General features: G+C 42.5%; 1 protein-coding gene across 3 annotated transcripts in view; it reads left to right on the forward strand.

Annotated features, from left to right (window-relative positions):
- Positions 1-18,988, forward strand: part of LOC126094515 (mitochondrial outer membrane protein SLC25A46-like) — a 49,108-nt gene that overhangs the window by 17,033 nt on the left and 13,087 nt on the right. For all 3 annotated transcript variants that reach the window (XM_049908926.1, XM_049908928.1, XM_049908927.1), the window contains 3 exons: positions 729-874; positions 4,323-4,459; positions 6,146-6,267. In XM_049908926.1, the coding sequence (XP_049764883.1) occupies positions 729-874; positions 4,323-4,459; positions 6,146-6,267 (405 nt within the window). The remainder of the gene's footprint in view (positions 1-728; positions 875-4,322; positions 4,460-6,145; positions 6,268-18,988) is intronic.

Below are 18,988 nucleotides of genomic sequence, written 5' to 3' on the forward strand. Positions count from 1 at the left end.
CTTCTATATTACTTTTTTGGATTATAGTTTACAGTGACAGACTTATCTGTATTGTAGGCTGAGATCTTACTTATGTTAGAAAGTAACAGTTCAGTCAGGCAAAGCTGGCAAATGTGAATACATAATGTTAGTTGTGGGCTATCTCCTTAAGCATAACCCGAGTCCTGTGCTAAGCTGTAAGGTGACAGTTTTGTTGCATGTGAGGGAAACCAGTGAATGTGATGTCATGAAAGTAAATATGGAAATGAGCGTATGGCATTGTGTGCCTGGAGTCCCCCATTCGGGGAAGTTCGGCTGCCGAGGGCAAGTACTTATTGCATTTGATGCCACATTGGGCGACTTGCGTGTCAGAGATGGGGACAAAATGATGATGACAACACAACACAGAGTCCCTGAGCAGAGAAAATCTCCTGCCCCAGCCGGGAATCAAACCTGGGCCACTTGGCGTGGCATTCTGCCGCGCTGACCACTCAGCTAACGGGGCGGACGTGAAAGTAAATATAATTGTTATGATGGGTATTTTCTGCGTACTGGATTTCAGTGAGTGGTTTATACATGGCATTTTGTTGACATCACAGGTCAAAGTGGACGGCACTATTGGCAGATTCAGTATTTCCATACAATTCAACACAAGAAAAAAAATTGTGTGAATTAATGACAACGTGTGTAAATTATTGTGTGCTTGTTATAACAAGAATAAGACTTTGCAGTACTCATATACTTAACAGTGTCAGCCTAGCTGTGGTGACACCATTCTACTCTGCGAGCCTCGTGGAGACTGTCCAGAGCGATATCGCCAGTGAAAAGCCTGGTGTGCTCGATGTCTTCCGTGAAGGCTTTTGCCGTCTGTTGAGTTGGAGTGCCCCTCAGAAAGGTCAGTTAAGGCTGATTTGTTTTCTGCATACAAGGATTTTTGGTACTCTGCACTAGCGCACAGCTTTTATTGTTAAAGTATTCCCTCTTTCTTGTGAAGAAGGGATACAATATTACTATTATTGGTTGCACAGCAATGTTTGTGGCATATGTAGGCTAATCTTAAAACAAGGCATGGGAATTGTAACATGGTTGGCCTCCCAACAGTCATGCTGTTTAAAAAACTGGGAACTAGATCACATACTCATACCTTACAAATAAATGGTGACAATCGTTATAGGCGATCCACCACAACATTGGCCTCTTATTTGGAATGATGCCACTTCAAATTTCCACCTAGGCATCCAGATTTAAGTTTTTGTGAATTGTTTGTCACCACTTCTAGAGACATGCTCTTTGCATTCCATGCTGAAGGTGTCTTTTGTTATGTCTGTACTGCACACCAATGTTGGTGCTTGTGCTGAGAGATGGCGTTCTGGCCAATATGAAATACTTATCATCCAATTTTAAGAAAACTATTAGATGAAAAAATGATATTATGAGAAGGAAAGTTGCCACTCACCATATAGCGGAGATGCTGAGTCACAGATAGGCACAACAAATAGACTGTGTACGCACGTGCTTGAGTATGTGTGTCTATTGTTGATGAAGGCCTTGAAGGCAAAAAGCTATAATTGGGAGAGTCTCTTTGTTCTGCCTATCTGCAACTCAGCATCTCCGCTATATTGTGTAACTTTCCTTCTCGTAAATATATCTAGAAAGAAAGATGATGAGACTTACCAAACAAAAGCGCTGGCAGGTCGATAGACACACAAACATACACACAAAATTCAAGCTTTCGCAACCAACGGTTGCCTCATCAGGAAAGAGAGAAGGAGAGGGAAAGATGAAAGGATTTGGGTTTTAAGGGAGAGGGTAAGGAGTCATTCCAATCCCAGGAGCGGAAAGACTTACCTTAGGGGGGGAAAAAGGACAGGTATACACTCGCGCGCGCGCGCACATACACACACACACACACACACACACACACACATATCCATCCGCATATACGTATATGCGGATGGATATGTGTGTGTGTGTGTGTGTGTGTGTGTGTGTGTGTGTGTGTGTGTGTGTGTGTGTGTGCGCGCGCGCGAGTGTATACCTGTCCTTTTTTCCCCCTAAGATAAGTCTTTCCGCTCCCGGGATTGGAATGACTCCTTACTCTCTCCCTTAAAACCCAAATCCTTTCGTCTTTCCCTCTCCTTCTCTCTTTCCTGATGAGGCAACCGTTGGTTGCGAAAGCTTGAATTTTGTGTGTATGTTTGTGTTTGTTTGTGTGTCTATCGACCTGCCAGCCCTTTTGTTTGGTAAGTCTCATCATCTTTCTTTTTAGATATATTTTTCCCACGTGGAATGTTTCCCTCTATTATATTCATTTCCTTCTCGTAATATTTTTATATTTCATCCTGGACTTTTCTGATATCTTCTCTTGATAAAGGACTGAATTTATTTTCATTATACACCATAGGTACTGCACTGGATCAAATTAAGTAGACATTGTGCAAAATTTTAAAGACCTTGCAGAGGTAAAAATGCACTGTATGAACTTTGTGAGAGATTGATTTTAGCCGATACATTTCAGTAAATGAAAGTAGATTAGATATTGAAATTTTATTTAAATTTGAGAGCAGAACAATGTTTCAATCCATTCTAGAGTTATTGGGATTTATACCTGAATGACAGTCATGCACGATGTGCCCATTCAGACCCTTGCACATCACGAATCTTGTGGTTATAACTAGTGCCTGATGTGTGTAAAATAAAAAAATAAATAAATAAAAATAAAAAAAGGAGGTTCTTGTACTGTCACCTTCCAGGGAGATGTTTTTGAAATTTAAACTGTCTCAAACTTTATTTTAAAAGTAAAAATACAACATTTTTACTGGTAAAAAAATAAAGTCCCATCTTACTGCAGCTCAAAATTTGTGGTTATGATTTTTTTTTGTCAGAAGTACTGGTATGGCATACTGATGCCTACTGTCACAAATCGAGCACTGGTTATAACAAGTGTCACATTTCATAAATGATTCAAGGTACTGAAATGAGGTTTCTTGCAAATGATAGCACGCAGTGAGGTATGTATGTTGTATGATAAATGCTCGAAACTCTTATCACTGAGATATGGAAGTAACTCATCCACAGCAGTGAGAGGTCAGTGGGTCAGGACGCATACAGACACCTGTATAACTGTAGGAAAACCCAAGCGGCACATGTATTCACTTCCACGTCACCTGGGAAATGACATAACAGGACATGTGTACACTTCGACAGCAGTGGAAGGGTTAAGATAGAGGATGGGATGGTTACTTGAACTAAAATATCGATGTTACAAAATAAGAATAAAGTGCTGGCTGTCAAAGGAAATCATTGAAGACATTGTAACTTGCTTGTTACATTCTTTACCTCCAACAGTCTTAATTTCTTCGCAGTGCATGCTTCCTTTAATTTGATGGGTGACCCATTGTTTTAAGTATGGAGTGATGATATAAACATGGAGCTTGTGCACATTATGAGGTAAACAGATGTATATGTGACTATTATGTAAATATGTGAGTGGCGTTCAATAAGTAATGCAATTTCAATTGAAAAACTGGTATAAGTTGCTGTCGGAAATCGTGGAATATTCCTGCTCCAGCTCCTATAGTTTCATGAAGTTCTGGTAAGTGGCAGTACTATATGTAGCCTTCAAAATGGTGTCTGTAGTGGAAGTGTGTTCCAAACAAAGAGCTGTCATTGAGTTTCTTCAGGTGGAAAACCAGAGCATCGCAGATATTCATAGACACTTGTAGAGTGTCTACGAAGATCTGGCACGAGGCACTGTCACGATTGCAACAAGGTTTCGCAGACCTGTCCAGTCTCCTGCTTGCCGGCTGACCACATGCAGCCATGACTCCTGCAATGTTCGAAAATGTGGACACTCTTTCAAGGTGATCAACCTATCGCAGCCAAACACTTCGGTGCTCCACGACAGTGCAAGGCCTCATCTCGCAAAACACCATTGGAATGTTCTTCGTCATCTACCTTACAACCTGGATTTCACTTCCATCTGTTTGGTCCAATGAATGATGTATTCTTTGGGAAGCAGTATGTGGATGATGTGGAAGTTATGGATGCAGCAGGATATTGGCTCCAACATTGACCAGTAGTGTGGTACCGTGCAGATATACAGGGCTTCCCAATAAGGTGGCATAAGGCTGTTACATTGAGAAATAGGCTTTTGTAATGAACCGTGTAGGGAATAATCTGGTGTATTGGAATACTGAATAAAACCAACTTGATTTCAGGAAAAATGGTTGCATTACATATCGAATGCCCTTCGTATTTGCTTTCACGTACTTAGGAAGTGCAGTTCTCATGTGTACTTTAATATTAGTCATAGACATTTATTATTCTGTTTCCATACACAGGTCGCATGCTGCCAGTGTGGGCCCTTGTTGTTCCTACAGTTGCATATGGTCTGTTCAGATATTTTTTCACCTTGATTGTACGTGGAACTACTAGCAGGCTGCTTCATATCTCCCACAAATACGAACAGAGAAAACAGGTATGTTGAGTGATTGTGACATTGGAAGTTACATATTTATGTGTGCAGGTGTGTATTTCTTTGTGGTGTGAGGAAAGGCACCTACTTATTCTATACAATGGGTGGAAGAGAAAAAAACTACTAGTTTTGTAATAGCAGTTCTTGCAGTTCAGCTTCTTCACAGAGTTTGCTTGTGATATCACTCACCTGTAGCAATAAAGGTTTGACATCAAGATTGCTGTGTATCACATTGCATAGCAGTCACTTATTTTTGAGCAGTAATCATGAAAATGAGCCTGTCTATAAATTCCACACTGGAAAGTTGCTACTCACCATACAGTGGAGATGCTGAGCCGCAGATAGGCACAACAAAAAAACTGTCACAAATAAAGCTTTTGCGCGCGCGCGCGCGCGCGCACGCACACACACACACACACACACACACACACACACACACACACACACGACTGCAGCCTCGAGCATAATATTGTTACATTCTGTCCTGGATTTTCCATTGTTTGAATTTGACGCTGGAGTTGGAAAAAAATTATGTGAATGTAAATTTGGTAAAATGTATGAGAAAGTTTACAGAAGAAATTTAAGTGCTTAAAAAAGTGTATAGTGTGCGGATTACCCCATAGAGGGGAGATGGGCACTACAATCATGTACTCAGAGGATAGGCTGTGGTCTTAAATTATCCAAAGAAAGAGTATCAGTACAAGTAAAATTAGTTTCAAATTCTGAAGATATGCTAGAAAGAGTTCAGTTTTATTTGAACTGAAGTGTAAGTACTGGAACAGTACAGTTTTATAATTTTGCCTCATAAAAAATATCCATGACATTTTGTGGTTCCTCAATTCCATATAAGGTCATTTGTTAGTAATAAATCCATTAAGTATGTCAGCCAATTCATTTTCCATGGTTGCCCACTCTCATCTTTTGAAGAACTTTACACTGCAAAGAAAATTGAAAAATTTAACTGAATGTATGGTACCATAAGTAGAATGTTAACTAAGAAAGAAAGGAAACAATGCTGAAATTCTTCAGTGGCAGAACCAGCAGATTTACACTGTGCTGACGTGTAGGTCCTCAGTAGCAATGACAAAAGTAGAATCCAAGCTTCCAAAATGAGATTCCTTAAATTAGTTGTGGGGGTGATAAAGACAGACAGGAAGAGAAATCCCAGCATATGACAGGCACTCAACATTTACAGCTTAAATGACAAAATCTTAGAATATTGTCAGAATCGGAAATTTCTTATAGAACACATGAGCAAAGAATGTTTGCCAGAATTGGCCTGTGGGTAAAGGCCTACAGGGTTCCATACAATGTGCATATCAAAGAGAATTTGGAAGTTCTGTCCCCTTGAAGGAGGTGAAGAAGAAGAAGAAGAAGAAGAAACTATGATGATGATCAGTAATACCAATTATATCTTATAAATTTATGTGAACCCTTTAATGTGATTTTCCTGCCCTAATATACAAAACCTTGCATTTAATTCATTCCATTTCTCTCTCCTTTTGTATCCCCCCCCCCCCCCCTCCTCCTGAGGTTTTCAAGCAAAACTAAAGACTAATATATCTTCTTTCTTGTATTTTCTTCTCCGTTTGCAAATTGATTAATTGTGTTGATCATCATAAGTTTGTTTCTAAATAACTTTCTTGTGAATTAAATTTGATAAATTAACATTATGCACATATTTTGTAGGGGGCATTGTCACGGGAAGTAACTACTCAAGCTACCTCTCAAGACATTGAGATGCATGCTGCACTTTTTGCAGTATTTGCAGCAGATGTTGTCTTCTTCCCTCTGGAAACAATACTACACAGGTTGGTAATTGTAATGAGTATGACATATTGCATACCAATATAATGTAATTGGATAGATAAAAAAATCTACTCACCAAGTGGTGGCAGGAGAACACACACACAGAAGGAGGAGGAGAAAATCTGATGATAATGATGGTGCATAGGGCAAGTCTTGCAGCAGGGATGATCACAAGGGTAGGAACCATAGCCTACATTTGTTCGGATGCCGTCTCTTATAGCAATACCCCACCATTCTCACATCAGCCTTTGCTGGATGTAATTACCCCACCGGCCTAGCTCCAAAAAGAGGTTTCCCACACCATCACATCCAATGCTGGTACTGCTGATCCCTCCAAAAAACAGTTTCGGAGCACACTACTTGTCACTCAGTATTATCCCGATCTTGAATCTATTAATTAGCTCTTGGACAGTGCCATGACTTTGTGAAATCATGCCCTGAAGTGAGATCCATTCTGTCTGAGATTTTGCCCATCACACCTAGAATAGGTTTTCATCACCCCCCACTCCTCCCACCCATACCCCCCCCCCCAAAAAAAAAAAAAAAAATTCTCTCCTTGTCAAACCCAATGCTCCTTCTGCACCCATCGCCCTACCCTGTGGTTCCTACCCCTGACTATCCCCGCCATACTGCAAGAATTTCCCTATGCACCCTCCTACAGCCATCTATACCAGCCCTGAACTGACAAAACATATACTATCAAAGGGAGAGCCACCTGTGAAATGGTACATCATTTACCAGCAGTTATGTAAACATTGTCCAGCCCATTACATCGGCATGGCTACCCCCCAGTTATTGGTCAGGATGAATGGACATAGGCAGAGGGTGTACACCAGCAACTCACAATATCCTGTTGCAGAGCATGACCTTTGTGCCTGTTTCACCACACGTATCATCTGGATTCTTTCCCCAGACACCAGTTTCTAAGAACTCCACAGGTGGGAACAAATGCTACAACATTTCCTTGGTTCTCGCCACCCACCTGGCCTTAATTTACATGAATTCCTTCTATCTCAGCATTTCTTCATGGTAACTACTCCTTTCTTCACTCCATTTTAGTTTTCTACATCTTTCATTTTCTGACCTGTCAATTTTTCGCCCCCCCCCCCCCCCCCCCTCCTCCCACCTCTGTTACATACGATGCACCTATTTTTTCACTCTTATTAACTTGTGTACAATGTTTTAGTAGTAATTTCTGTCTTTCATATTACCATGTCTTCCACCTTTAAGTTCTCATGTTTTCAAATCTCATCCAGTGCAGTCCCCAACAATCAATCTTTCCTTCTCATACTGTCCTGTATGTCTCCCCTGACCCAGGGTTCTGTGTGACTTTTCCGAACTTTACACCTTTTCCTAAACCTCTCCAGTCCTTTTCCTTCACTCCTCTTCCTTCCCCTTCAACTCTTCTGCCAGAAGGAGGAGCCACTGGCTCTGAAAGCCTGCACAAGTTAAACTCTTTGTGTGTGTGTGTGTGTGTGTGTGTGTGTGTTTCTCCTGTTGCCCCTTTGTGAGTAGATTTATCTATCCAATTACATTTTATTGTCAAAAAATGATTATTTTCATTGTTATATTACTTACCATTATATTTGTTAGTGTAGAACCTAAGTTTTCAGAATTAGTAATGTGCATTTCTCTGTTCTCTCATGAAAAATATTCACAGTGCAGTCCCAGTGCTCATGTGTCTCCCAGTAAGCAGTCACTCCCACATTTTATTAGTAATTAAAGTATTCTGTTGTGGATGACACACACACACACAAGAAGAGAGAGGTGCATAGGTAGCCAAGTACAATAGAACTTTTATTAGTGCTGAGAAAGTACACAATAACATGAAGAACAGAAACAGATTCCTAGTATAGACGACGTAAAGATTGTCCTGATTCTCTGAAGGATTGTCTACTAACAAAATGTGGTTCTGGAAGGTGCAAGTCAGCACTCACTCAGTCTTTCACAGTCGAGAATCATTGCCGTAGGCACAGTCATTATAGGCTGCACTGTGATGGCCTGATTCTGATATAATGCATTGCACTCTGAGGAAGAGACTTGGGGCACTTCTGAAGTATTGGTTGGTTATAATGAAAGTGGAGCTACTGACAGAGGGCCAGTGTGGGATGTGATTTATTGTATTATAAGGAAACTTGGCAGATATTCTTATGCATTAATGTGGAACCAATTTACAGTGGAAAAAAATGTTCCAATTTTGGCCACTAGTCGCAAATCTGGCACTGAATGCAAGAAAGTTGTATAAAAATGTTTTCATATGTAATGGATTAGGAATGAAGTGTGGGTGGAAAGGTCAAACAAGTGAAAAGGCATAATAATGGTTTTATTATTAACCATGGGTTACGCAGTTAGTGCAATATGAGCTTCAGAGATGTTAACAAGATGCTGCACCCATAAAACATGATTAACTGTTGCTCACAGCAGTTCTGGTGGAATCTTAGCAATATGTACCTATATACTGGTCTTCAAATCAGGTAGAGACTGAATGTGTCCCTGGTAAATGCATTCTTTGAGGTATCGCAAGATCTAACACATGGATTCAGATCAGGTGATCTTGCAGGCCAGGCATCTAGCAAAGCTCTGAAGGTAAAACATTTGTGGAAGGTTGCATTAAGCAGATTTTTCAGTGGGCAAGTGTCAAGAGGTGTTGACCAATCTTTAATGAAAAGCTGGAATCACATGCTGTACAAGGAGGTCTTGGTAACATGCAGATATCACGGTATACCTAACAGTCCCTCTGGGTGCGTTCTCTTTAAGAAAGAACAGACCAAGAATAAAGGTGCTTGTGAATCCACACCACACATTCGTACGGTGAGTGGAATAGTTGTTTGTACACAACACACAGTTTAACAGTATCTCAAATTCTGCAGTTCTGCTCACTGCACCTTGTGCCTCATCACTCCACAGAATATTGCCTGGCCATATGTCATCAACTTCATTCTGTACGAGAAACTGAAGAAAAAATTCAGAATATTGCTGCATTACGATAAGGTTTCAGTTGTTGCACTGTCTGGGTCTTGTACAGGTACCATTGTAAAGTAGACTGCAAAACTTTCATGTACCATTGACCATGGTATGGACAATTCTTGTGACACTGCATAAGCGGTAACACTACCTGAGGCACATTCTGCATGGTCAGTTACAGCAACAGCAACCTTATAAGCAACTTCTAGTGGGATAAGATGTCTTCCTCTTCCAAGTGCTGCACAAAGCTCACCCATATTTTTGAATTTCATTATCATCATTTAATGACATTGGTCCTTTCCTTAGACCTTTCAGTTGACGATACTTTCTCAACATAGCTCTGTAGTTGCTGTCATTTACATGAAACAGTTTCCCTAACAGTGCAGTGTCTCTTCTCGATAGCTATACTGTTCACTCATGTTATGTCTTGTCAAATGATAGTGTGAATGTCATACAAACAGAGTACCGTGCTTGATTTGCACCTGGTGGCCACAGTTGTAACTAATTTGCTTTCCAGCATACATTGGTTCTGTATTAGTGAATTAGCATACCTACCAAGTTTCACTGCCACGCAATAATTACAGCCCACAGTGGACCTCTGTGAGTCGCTGCATTTTTAATTTTAACTACCCGATGTATTTCGATGTTGAGGCTGGGCAGTGTCCCACTATTAGGGCTACCTGACAGAGGAATACCGGGAAATGGCCTAATGTTGCATTGCTCATGGTTGCAAGCCTGTACCAACTGTATCCAGTGGATGTGGTGACCTCCATACTGCAGCAGCTGTCACAAGCAAAATTAGCTGTGCCGACTTGCAGATGTATTGGCAGGGCTTTGTTTTGTGGCATGGGGCTGGATCATGAGGCACCAGCCATATGCCATATTCCTCTTCCCTTTGGAGGAGGTGGTGGAGCAATTTCAGTGCATAGACAGACAGTGACTGCAGCAGAGACAACAGCTGAAGATAGGGCACTCCTCTTCCCTTCAGAGGAGATGGCAGATCCATCTCACTAGGTAGACAGTGGTTGCAGCGGAGGTGACTGCTGAAGATACTGCACTCATCTTCCTCGCAGAGGTGGTGGAGCCATCTACTGGAAGTGGCCCAGAGAACAGGGGCTCTAGCAGAGTCTAACCTAAGGCTTGGACATGCGTCCCAAAGAGAAAATTCAGGCACTCTGAAGATAGAAGAAGACCCTGGAGAGTGGGAATGGCACATTTGAGGTCGAAATGAAGGCACTTGGCATGCTGCAAAGGTGCCTGTTGGGAAAGATAATCCCAATGCATGAGGTGTGTAAGAGTCACAGTTGGGAGAGAAGACATCTAGGGAAGGAAGTAAGGTCCTAAGGACATAGGCAGAACACCAGCAACAAGCAAGAAGGATCACTGAATGAAGTTGCATGAGAGGGCTACAGAGAATGGAGAGATGCCATCATTGGACTGAGAAGGTGCCGGCACGCAGGAGGCAGAGGCTAACGACATTGGAAACACCATGGAGAGACTGAAAGTGGGTGATGGCAAGTGGTTCGTCAGTGTGTGGGTCAGTTGAGTGCATGCCGGCAGCAATCAGTCCTGTGGCTATTATGCCTGAGGACGCCGGTGATGCTGGAATCCAAATCACAGGTCACAGCAAGTGACCGGCATGGGACAGCAAGGCATGCTGTAGCATGTCAGTGCAGGCTGGTGGGGAGGTGCTCAAACTAGTGATGGCTGCTGTGATGCAAGGTGGAGCCATCCACTGGAAGTGGCCCAGAGAACAGGAGCACTGGTGAAGTCTAACCAAAGGCTGGTCAGGCAAGAAGCACCATAGAGGACAAGGTGGCAGCCAGGTCCAGACATGACAGAGCAGGGGGAACACCCCGGGAGATTGTCGGATGTCCCATTACCAGTGGTGAGAGGAGCCCAAGCAGTGAGCTGCCCGCAGGAGAAAGGCCAGCAGTGGCTGTGGTCTCCAAGGACAAGGTGGAAGTAGCATCAAGCATGGGCAGTGGTGAGCAGACCTGGAAGAATAAGAGACATGTAGGGCCATTGTGGAAAGGACAACCCTGTAATCAAAGGTGGCGAGATCTGGCGCTGCCAGGCCTTGCAGCAAAAGTGCCAACCAGGCCCCCGAAGGTGATTGTCGGAGAAAAATGTGAGAACAGGAGACAGGCAAGGCCAACAGTGGGTAGGGAGGAGGTCTGTGAGGTGAAAGAGGACGTCACACATGGGCATGAAGTAATGGCAACAGATAGAATGGTGGGAGATGTGTCAAGAGGTGACAGTCCAGGATCAGTGTGAGTGGAAAGGAGATAAGTTCACGATGGAACCAGCTGATGGACAAGAGGAGTCCACATAGTGGGCAGGCTTCAAGGACACCAGAAGGACAGGAGATGATTCTACAGGAAAGGATTCCTACCAGGCCAGTGACTCCAGAGTCAGAAGCAGAATGGGCAGCACAGGGAGTGAGTGAGTGGAGGCAGAGAGGTCAGAGGTTGGGGGACCCTAGAGGCAGCAAAAAGATAGGTATCAAGAAAAGTAGAAATTTGAGGGAGGCAAGCCAGTGCAGCTAGGAAGGTGGGCCAAGAACCCAAAGCAGAGTCAAAATCAGGGGGAAGTGGAGGCAGTGGCATTGAGTCATGTGCACGGGGGCATCGGGACTGGCCAGGTGCTGTTGAAGCAGGTCTGAGATATGCTGGCCTTGCTGAGGGTGGTGCCCCATCCATAGCACATGGGTGTGTAGCCACTGGAAAGTGCTGCAGCAGTGAGTGGTGTCCTGGATCAGTTGTTGCTACTGTTGACTGCTTAACTGGGAAAGCTGCAGAAATGCCAGCATGGAAGGTGCCATGAGAAATGGGTAAGTGAGATAATGATAAGAGCCCAACAGTGACAAGGGAAGTGGATGTTGTGAAAAACAGCCCTAGCATGAGACACAGACAAAGCAAAACAAGTAAGAATGGGATAGAGAAGCATGAAACAGGGGAAACGAAGTGTAGACAGTGAAGTGCAAACCTAAGTAAACAGGAATGAGCACAAGACACAGAGGATGAAGATCCAGAAGTTTATCTTAGTTGCCAACTTCAGTGTCGTGTTATTGATTATGCACACTCAAGAAGAGAAAGGTGCCCATCTAGACAGAATAATAGATCTTTTATTACACTACAGAGAAAAAACACAACAACGTGAAGAACAGAAATGTTGTGTCATGTTGTTGGTGGTGCACACACAAGAAGAGAAAGGTGCCTAGGTAGCCAGAACAATAGATCTTTTATTACACTACAGAGAAAAAACACAACAACGTGAAGAACAGAAATGTTGTATCATGTTGTTGGTGGTGCACACACAAGAAGAGAAAGGTGCCTAGGTAGCCAGAACAATAGATCTTTTATTACTACAGAGAAAATACACAATAATGTGAAGAACAGAAATGGTTTCCTAGTATAGATAACATAAAAATCATCCTGATCTACTGAATGATTGTGACTTATACAGGTGCAAGTGAGCTCTCAGTCTGTCACAGTTGAGAATAATTGCCATAGGCACGGTCGCTGTAGACTGCACTGATACTGATGTAATGCAGTGCACTCAAAGGAAGAGACTCGCAACACTTCTGAAGTACACATTGTGATGAGGCCAGATTTGCACTGGCTGGGCAGTGTCTTGTGAGGGCCTGGTGGAGGGATATCAGGAAGTAGCCTAGTGTCACATAGGTGCATTAATACTGGCTGTATCCAGTGGCTGTGGCGCACTCGATGCTGCAGCAGTTGTTGCAGATGAGATGAGCTGCTTTGACTTCCAGGTGTCTCGGCAGGGCAGGAACCTGCAGCACTCTGTTGTGTGGCATGTGGCTGTATCATGATGCACCAGCTGTATGCCACAGTAATTGATAGTTGGTTGAGACCTGAAGTAAAGAGTAAGGAAATTTTCAACACCATGTGGAAAATATATTGGAAAGATTGATCAGACTCTACACGAGGAGGATAGCTTATAGTGACTGGCAGATATGAAAGGTGTAGCAAAGTTGAAAATGAATCCAACTAGGAATTAATATGAACAGGAGTAACTCGGTCAGTGGACTTAAAATAAATAGTAAGATGTTTGTACCAAGCACCAGATTCAGATGTGTCATCTTTGTCTACCCTCACCCTCATCGTAGTTGGGTGCTCATCCTGGGATGTTAGTGAGCTGTGCTCCTGTTTTAATCTTCCTAAACGTATCCCACTCTACTGCACAAGGAAGGAACTATTAGTTCTGAAAATCGGGAAGTATGTCATTTTTACGTTTCGATGTATCTATCCAGGGCTGTTTTAAGATCAAAGTGATAAAAGCGGCAGCTTGTGGCACCAAACTGAGGGTGGGTGCCAGAGGTTCCCAAGTGCAGAATTTGTATACAGGGTGTATCATATCTAGTACTGAGGATTGACTGTCCCCTGCAATAGACCTAGATGCAAGACCTGTCCCATACATCCTTCCACCATCACCACCTACTCCAGTCTTGTCACAGGCAGGCGTCTCCTATCCCATCAGAGGCAGGACTACCTGTAAAGGCAGTCATGTGATCTACAAACGAAGCTGAAACCACTGTGCTGGTTTCTAGGTGGGCCTGACAACCAACAAGCTGTCTGTCTACATGAATGGCCACTCCTGGCAAACTGTGGCCAAGAGACAGCTGGACCACCCAGTTGCTGAACATGCTGTCCAACACAATGTGCTTCATTTCAGTAATGCTTCACAGCCTGCACCATCTGGATCCTTCCTACCAACACTAGTTTTTCTGAATTGTGCAGCTAGGAACTCTCCTGCAGTATATCCTATGTTCCGAACCCCCCCCCCCCCCTCTCCCCACGCCCTCAACTTTTGCAAGTCCCTGTCCTTCACATACTACCTATCACCTTCACCATTCCTGGACTACACAGCCTCCTGTTCCACCAGTACATTCACTAATCTTTTTTTCCCCTCCTCTACTTCTCTCCTCCCATTTGGTGTTGTTGCTGTATACAGTCCTTTGTTGTGCTTGTCTGCAAATCAACATCTCCACTATATCATGAGAAGCAGTTTATCCTTTGGATAATATAATCATTCTCTTTTGTATCACACACAATTTTGTTACCTAGCAAGGTGGCACAGTGATTAGCACACTGGACTCGCATTCTGGAGGATGACAGTTCAGACCCATGTCCAAACAACCTGACTTAGGTTTTCCATGATTTCCCTAAATTGTTTCAGGAAAATGCTCGGATGGTTCCTTTGAAAAGGTACAGCCAATTTCCTTCCTCATCCTTCTCAAATCAGAGCTTGTGCTCTGTCTCTAATGACCTCGTTGTTGAGGGGGAGTTAAACACTGATCTCCTTCTCCTCCACAATTTTGTTTTTCCTTTTCGGTTGCATACAAAAAAATTTGACCATATTTATCTATTTTCAATTGCTTCCATGACAAATTTTGTAAAATTTAACTACTTACTTGTGAGCTTTCCTCACATGCAACATATACTGTTAAAAAGTATCCTACAGTGTTCTTCTGGATGTTCATCCAAATTTATATTTCCATTTGTGATGAATATTTCAACAATTGACCCATTTACCTTCTCCAGGTGTTGCGAGTTAAGCTGTTGTATGTACTTGTTGCCAGACTAATGAGACTGTGAGCTATTGTTAGTGTTACACTGTTATTCATAGCACTCAGGGACCCAACATTCATTTGCTGGGTACAGGCTTGGCAATCCTGGGGTTCCTGAGCAGGAAACTGCTAAGTGCCATCAGTCCTCTGCCATTGTAAGCTCTGGGCATTCTTCAGCAACCACTGTGCAGTATGGCGGTGGAATGCTGTGTGGCACAAGGAACAGGGATCTTGACTTGGTCACTCAGATTGTGAGGCTGGTAAAAACCTCTACAAAAAAAGCTTACCTAGGCATGTGGAGCACTGTCTAGGTGGACTTGCATTTCCCTAACTGCTCATGGGACCAAGATGTAACCATTGAAATTCTCTCCTCCTCCTCCTCCTCCTCCCACTGGAAAGGGTGTGCTGCTGCTAGATACCAACACTCAATCAAAGAGGAGGGCATGTGTAGCCAGTCCTCTTCAAGGAACGCCCCCTGTGCATGTGTTTGCACGAAACACATTTTAACCCTAGGACTCACTCTGGGGTCATAGGTGACCCAAATCATCTTTACTATGGATAAAATAATATTTCTATTTCTATTTCTTGTAAAAATCCAGAATTTTATGACTTTTACCACACAGTATTGTAGTTCTCTCACAAAAATTTTTAGAGCGCTTGACGCAACATTTAAATCAATAATTAACAAAAACTACTGTTGGGGTCAATTATGACCCCAGATAGATTATATGTAACATTCATAGAATGTATAGATTATCAACTATCAATCTCTTTCTTAGGTATTTTGAGTTGGTAACACTGAATTCAGGTGTTACTCAGAACTAACCTCAAACTGGAAGTTCGTTTGTACATTTGTTGTTGCAGTGTAATTTCAGCATGGATGGAATACGTTTTGCTCCTGGCTATAGTGTAGAACAAGCTATGGAAGACTTATTTCGTAGCAGTAGTGATTCAGAAGGTAGTGACGCCGAAGATGATGGAACAGAGACATAGGTAGCCCAAAGTGATGAAATTTGTTTACATGAATTAGAAGAAAATGATATTCTTGCTGAAAATGATGACAGTGGCGAGGATGAAAGTGCAGTACTGGTAAGCAGGGATCGGGATATTGCATGGAGTACAAAAGAACCATCAATTCGTAGATTTCCAATCCGCAACATACAACGATTTTCAGCAGGTATTCCTAGTACAGTTAGTGTTAGCTCAGCTGTTGACTGTTTCAGGCAGTTTATTACTAATGAATTGCTGGATATAATAGTTCAGTTCACAAATCAACGAGGAAATGAATTGAAAGTGTCTGGAAAATTAGTTGACTGGCGTGATACAGACAGATGCGAGCTTCTTTCATTTTTAGGCTTGCTGATTCTGTATGGCGTACAGAAGAGCCGGAGGAAACCTATTGACGAATTTTGGGACTCTGAATATGGCACTCCTCTATTCCGTGCTACTATGTCGAGGAGGCGATATCAGGACATTCTGCATTCACTTCGTTTTGACGACCGCATCACAAGACTTGAAAGGAAAGAGAGGACTGGAAATAAGGCTGAAGCTGTACAGGAAATATTTGATTTGTTTGCCACGCAATGTCAAACATCATTTATACCTTCCAGCAACATTACTGTTGATAAATATCTTTACGTATACAGAGGTCAGTGCAGTTTCAAGGTCTACATTCCTTCAAAGCCAGGAAAGTATGGCATCAAGATATGGTGCACAGTAGACTGTGAACATGGTTATCTGACAAATCTTCAAATGTACACTGGAAGGAGTGGTGATGTGAGAGAAGTGAATCAAGGCAAGAGAGTGGTCTTAGATTTAGTGCGTCATCTGGCTGGCAGTGGTAGGAATATTACCACTGACAATTTTTTCACGCGCTATGACCTTGGCCAAGAATTGTTGAAAATGAAGTTGACACTTGTAGGTACTCTACGTTCTACAAGAAAAGAAGTCCCAAAAGAGTTTTTGCCTTCGAAAACTAGGGAAGAATGCACTACAAGATTTGCATACAGTGGTAAAACCCTATTAGTTTCCTATGTTCCAAAAAGAAATAAGGCTGTGCTACTCCTGTCAACACAACATCAATCATTTGAAGTGCCCAAAGAAAACAACTTGAAACGAAAACCAGAAGTAGTGTTGTATTACAACTCAACAAAATCGGGTGTTGATATGCTAGATCAAATGAGCTCTTACTATTCTGTGAAAAGGGTACAAAATGTTGGCCATTAGCAGTATTTTATGATCTTGTCAATCTAGCTGCACTCAGTGCCTACAGACTCTTCTGTGTTGCTGTTGAAAAAACAGAGAGACGTCTTTTTCTAATGAAGTTGCCCAAAGAAATGGCAAAGCCCCAAGTGGAACGTCGTTTGAGTTTACCAGAAGCAAGGAACAAGGATATTATTAGCAGTATCAAACGGTGTGGATTTGATGATCTGTTAGACAATGGACATCCAGACGTAATACCCGACAATCAGAAGAGAAAGTGAGGCAGATGCTCCATTTGCCCCCGATCAAAGGAGACAAAATACAGTTCAACATGCAAAAAGTGTAACAAATTTGTTTGCAAGGAACATTCTGAAATAGTTACTACTTGCAAAATATGTGCAGATGACTATGGTACGGATTCCTGTTGAGTTGTTCATCACATTTTCTGTAAATTTGAAGCCATTGTGAAACATTTATTAGTGAAACAAATTATGACTTAGAGTAATATTGTCACTTCTGATATGTAATTACTTTGCCATATGTAATTTAATTCTACTATGTACATACCTGTCAAAAAAGCTGTGAAATGTGTCTAAATAACAAATAAAATGTAAACAAACAGTATTAAACGACAGTACGTTGTTCTCTGAATGATTAGTACACACAGTCAATTATATATTGATTGGGGTCATGTATGACCCCAGATGGAGTACTAGGGAAATTTTAGCAGAGTGAGTCCTAGGGTTAAAGTGTCTACAGGGCTGTACACTCTATTGCAAGAATGACTTGACTGGGGAAAGGGCCAAGGGAGTGTTCGCTGCGTTTGTCAGTGACATGCACCACTCACCTGCTCTTACCCTATGGCTGCTGACGTGCAAAACGTTGCGGCTGAAATTCATGAGAGTCAGAGGATCACTGTTTGCTTTCTGTATTTACCTCCACAAGATGCAATAGACTCTGAGACTCTCACAGGTCTTGTGGAACAACTCCGACCATTTCTGTTACTGGGAGACTTCAGTGCCCAACATGTCTTGCGGGGCTCGACATATACTTACCCTTGGGGTTGGGTTTTGGAGGATATCACGACATCTCACGAACTGTGCATCCTCAACATAGTTACTCCCACTCATTTCTGTGCTGCTGCTGGGTCATTCTCAGCCATCAAACTCTCTTTCTGCTCTTCAGCCCCAGCGGACTCTGTTGAGTGGAAAGTCATTGATGACAATCATTCCAGTGACCACTCCCCACTCTGCATTCACCTAATGGATGAAGCATTACTTGAACAGAAGCCACCAAAATGGATGGTCATCAGGGCTAACTGGATGCCATTCAGGCAGCTTGCTTTGTTTGAACACAACAACAGTGTCCAGGAATGGGTAGACCACATTACATGAGTGAGCCATCAAGGTGCTTCCCAAAATCCTCAGCTTATCTTAGGAGGTAATCCGTATCTTGGTGGATTTGTGAGTGCCTCTCAGCAACCCGGGACATGCTTGTGGCTCTCTGACAGTGTAAGTACTGCCCAACAGCAGACAACCTCACAGCCTTTTGGATCGCACGAGTCAAAGCTCGGCACCTAATTAAAGAGGACAAGAAAAGGTTATGGCAAGCATTCCTGGATTACATCAATTGTTCCAATTGTTCTAAAAAGTATGGGAAACCATCAGAAGGATTTTCAGTAAACACAATCATTTACCAATAGCACTAGTCCTGATACAAAGGCATGTCCAACTACAACCAGAGATATCACTCAGATGGTGGCAGAGCGTTTTACACAGACTACTGTCAATGTTAGCCAGGATTCATTGTTTCATTGCTACTGTGTGACTGTAGAAAGGGACAAGTTAGACTTCGGATCCAAAATTCAGAGTCTTATAGTTACCACTTCTCCACATGGGAGCTGTTTTTGGCACTGTCTGAAACTCATGATACTACACCTGGTCACAACCAATGTTCTAATTTGA

Source organism: Schistocerca cancellata, chromosome 8, assembly GCF_023864275.1.
Source record: "Schistocerca cancellata isolate TAMUIC-IGC-003103 chromosome 8, iqSchCanc2.1, whole genome shotgun sequence".
NCBI classification, from domain to species: domain Eukaryota; kingdom Metazoa; phylum Arthropoda; class Insecta; order Orthoptera; family Acrididae; genus Schistocerca; species Schistocerca cancellata.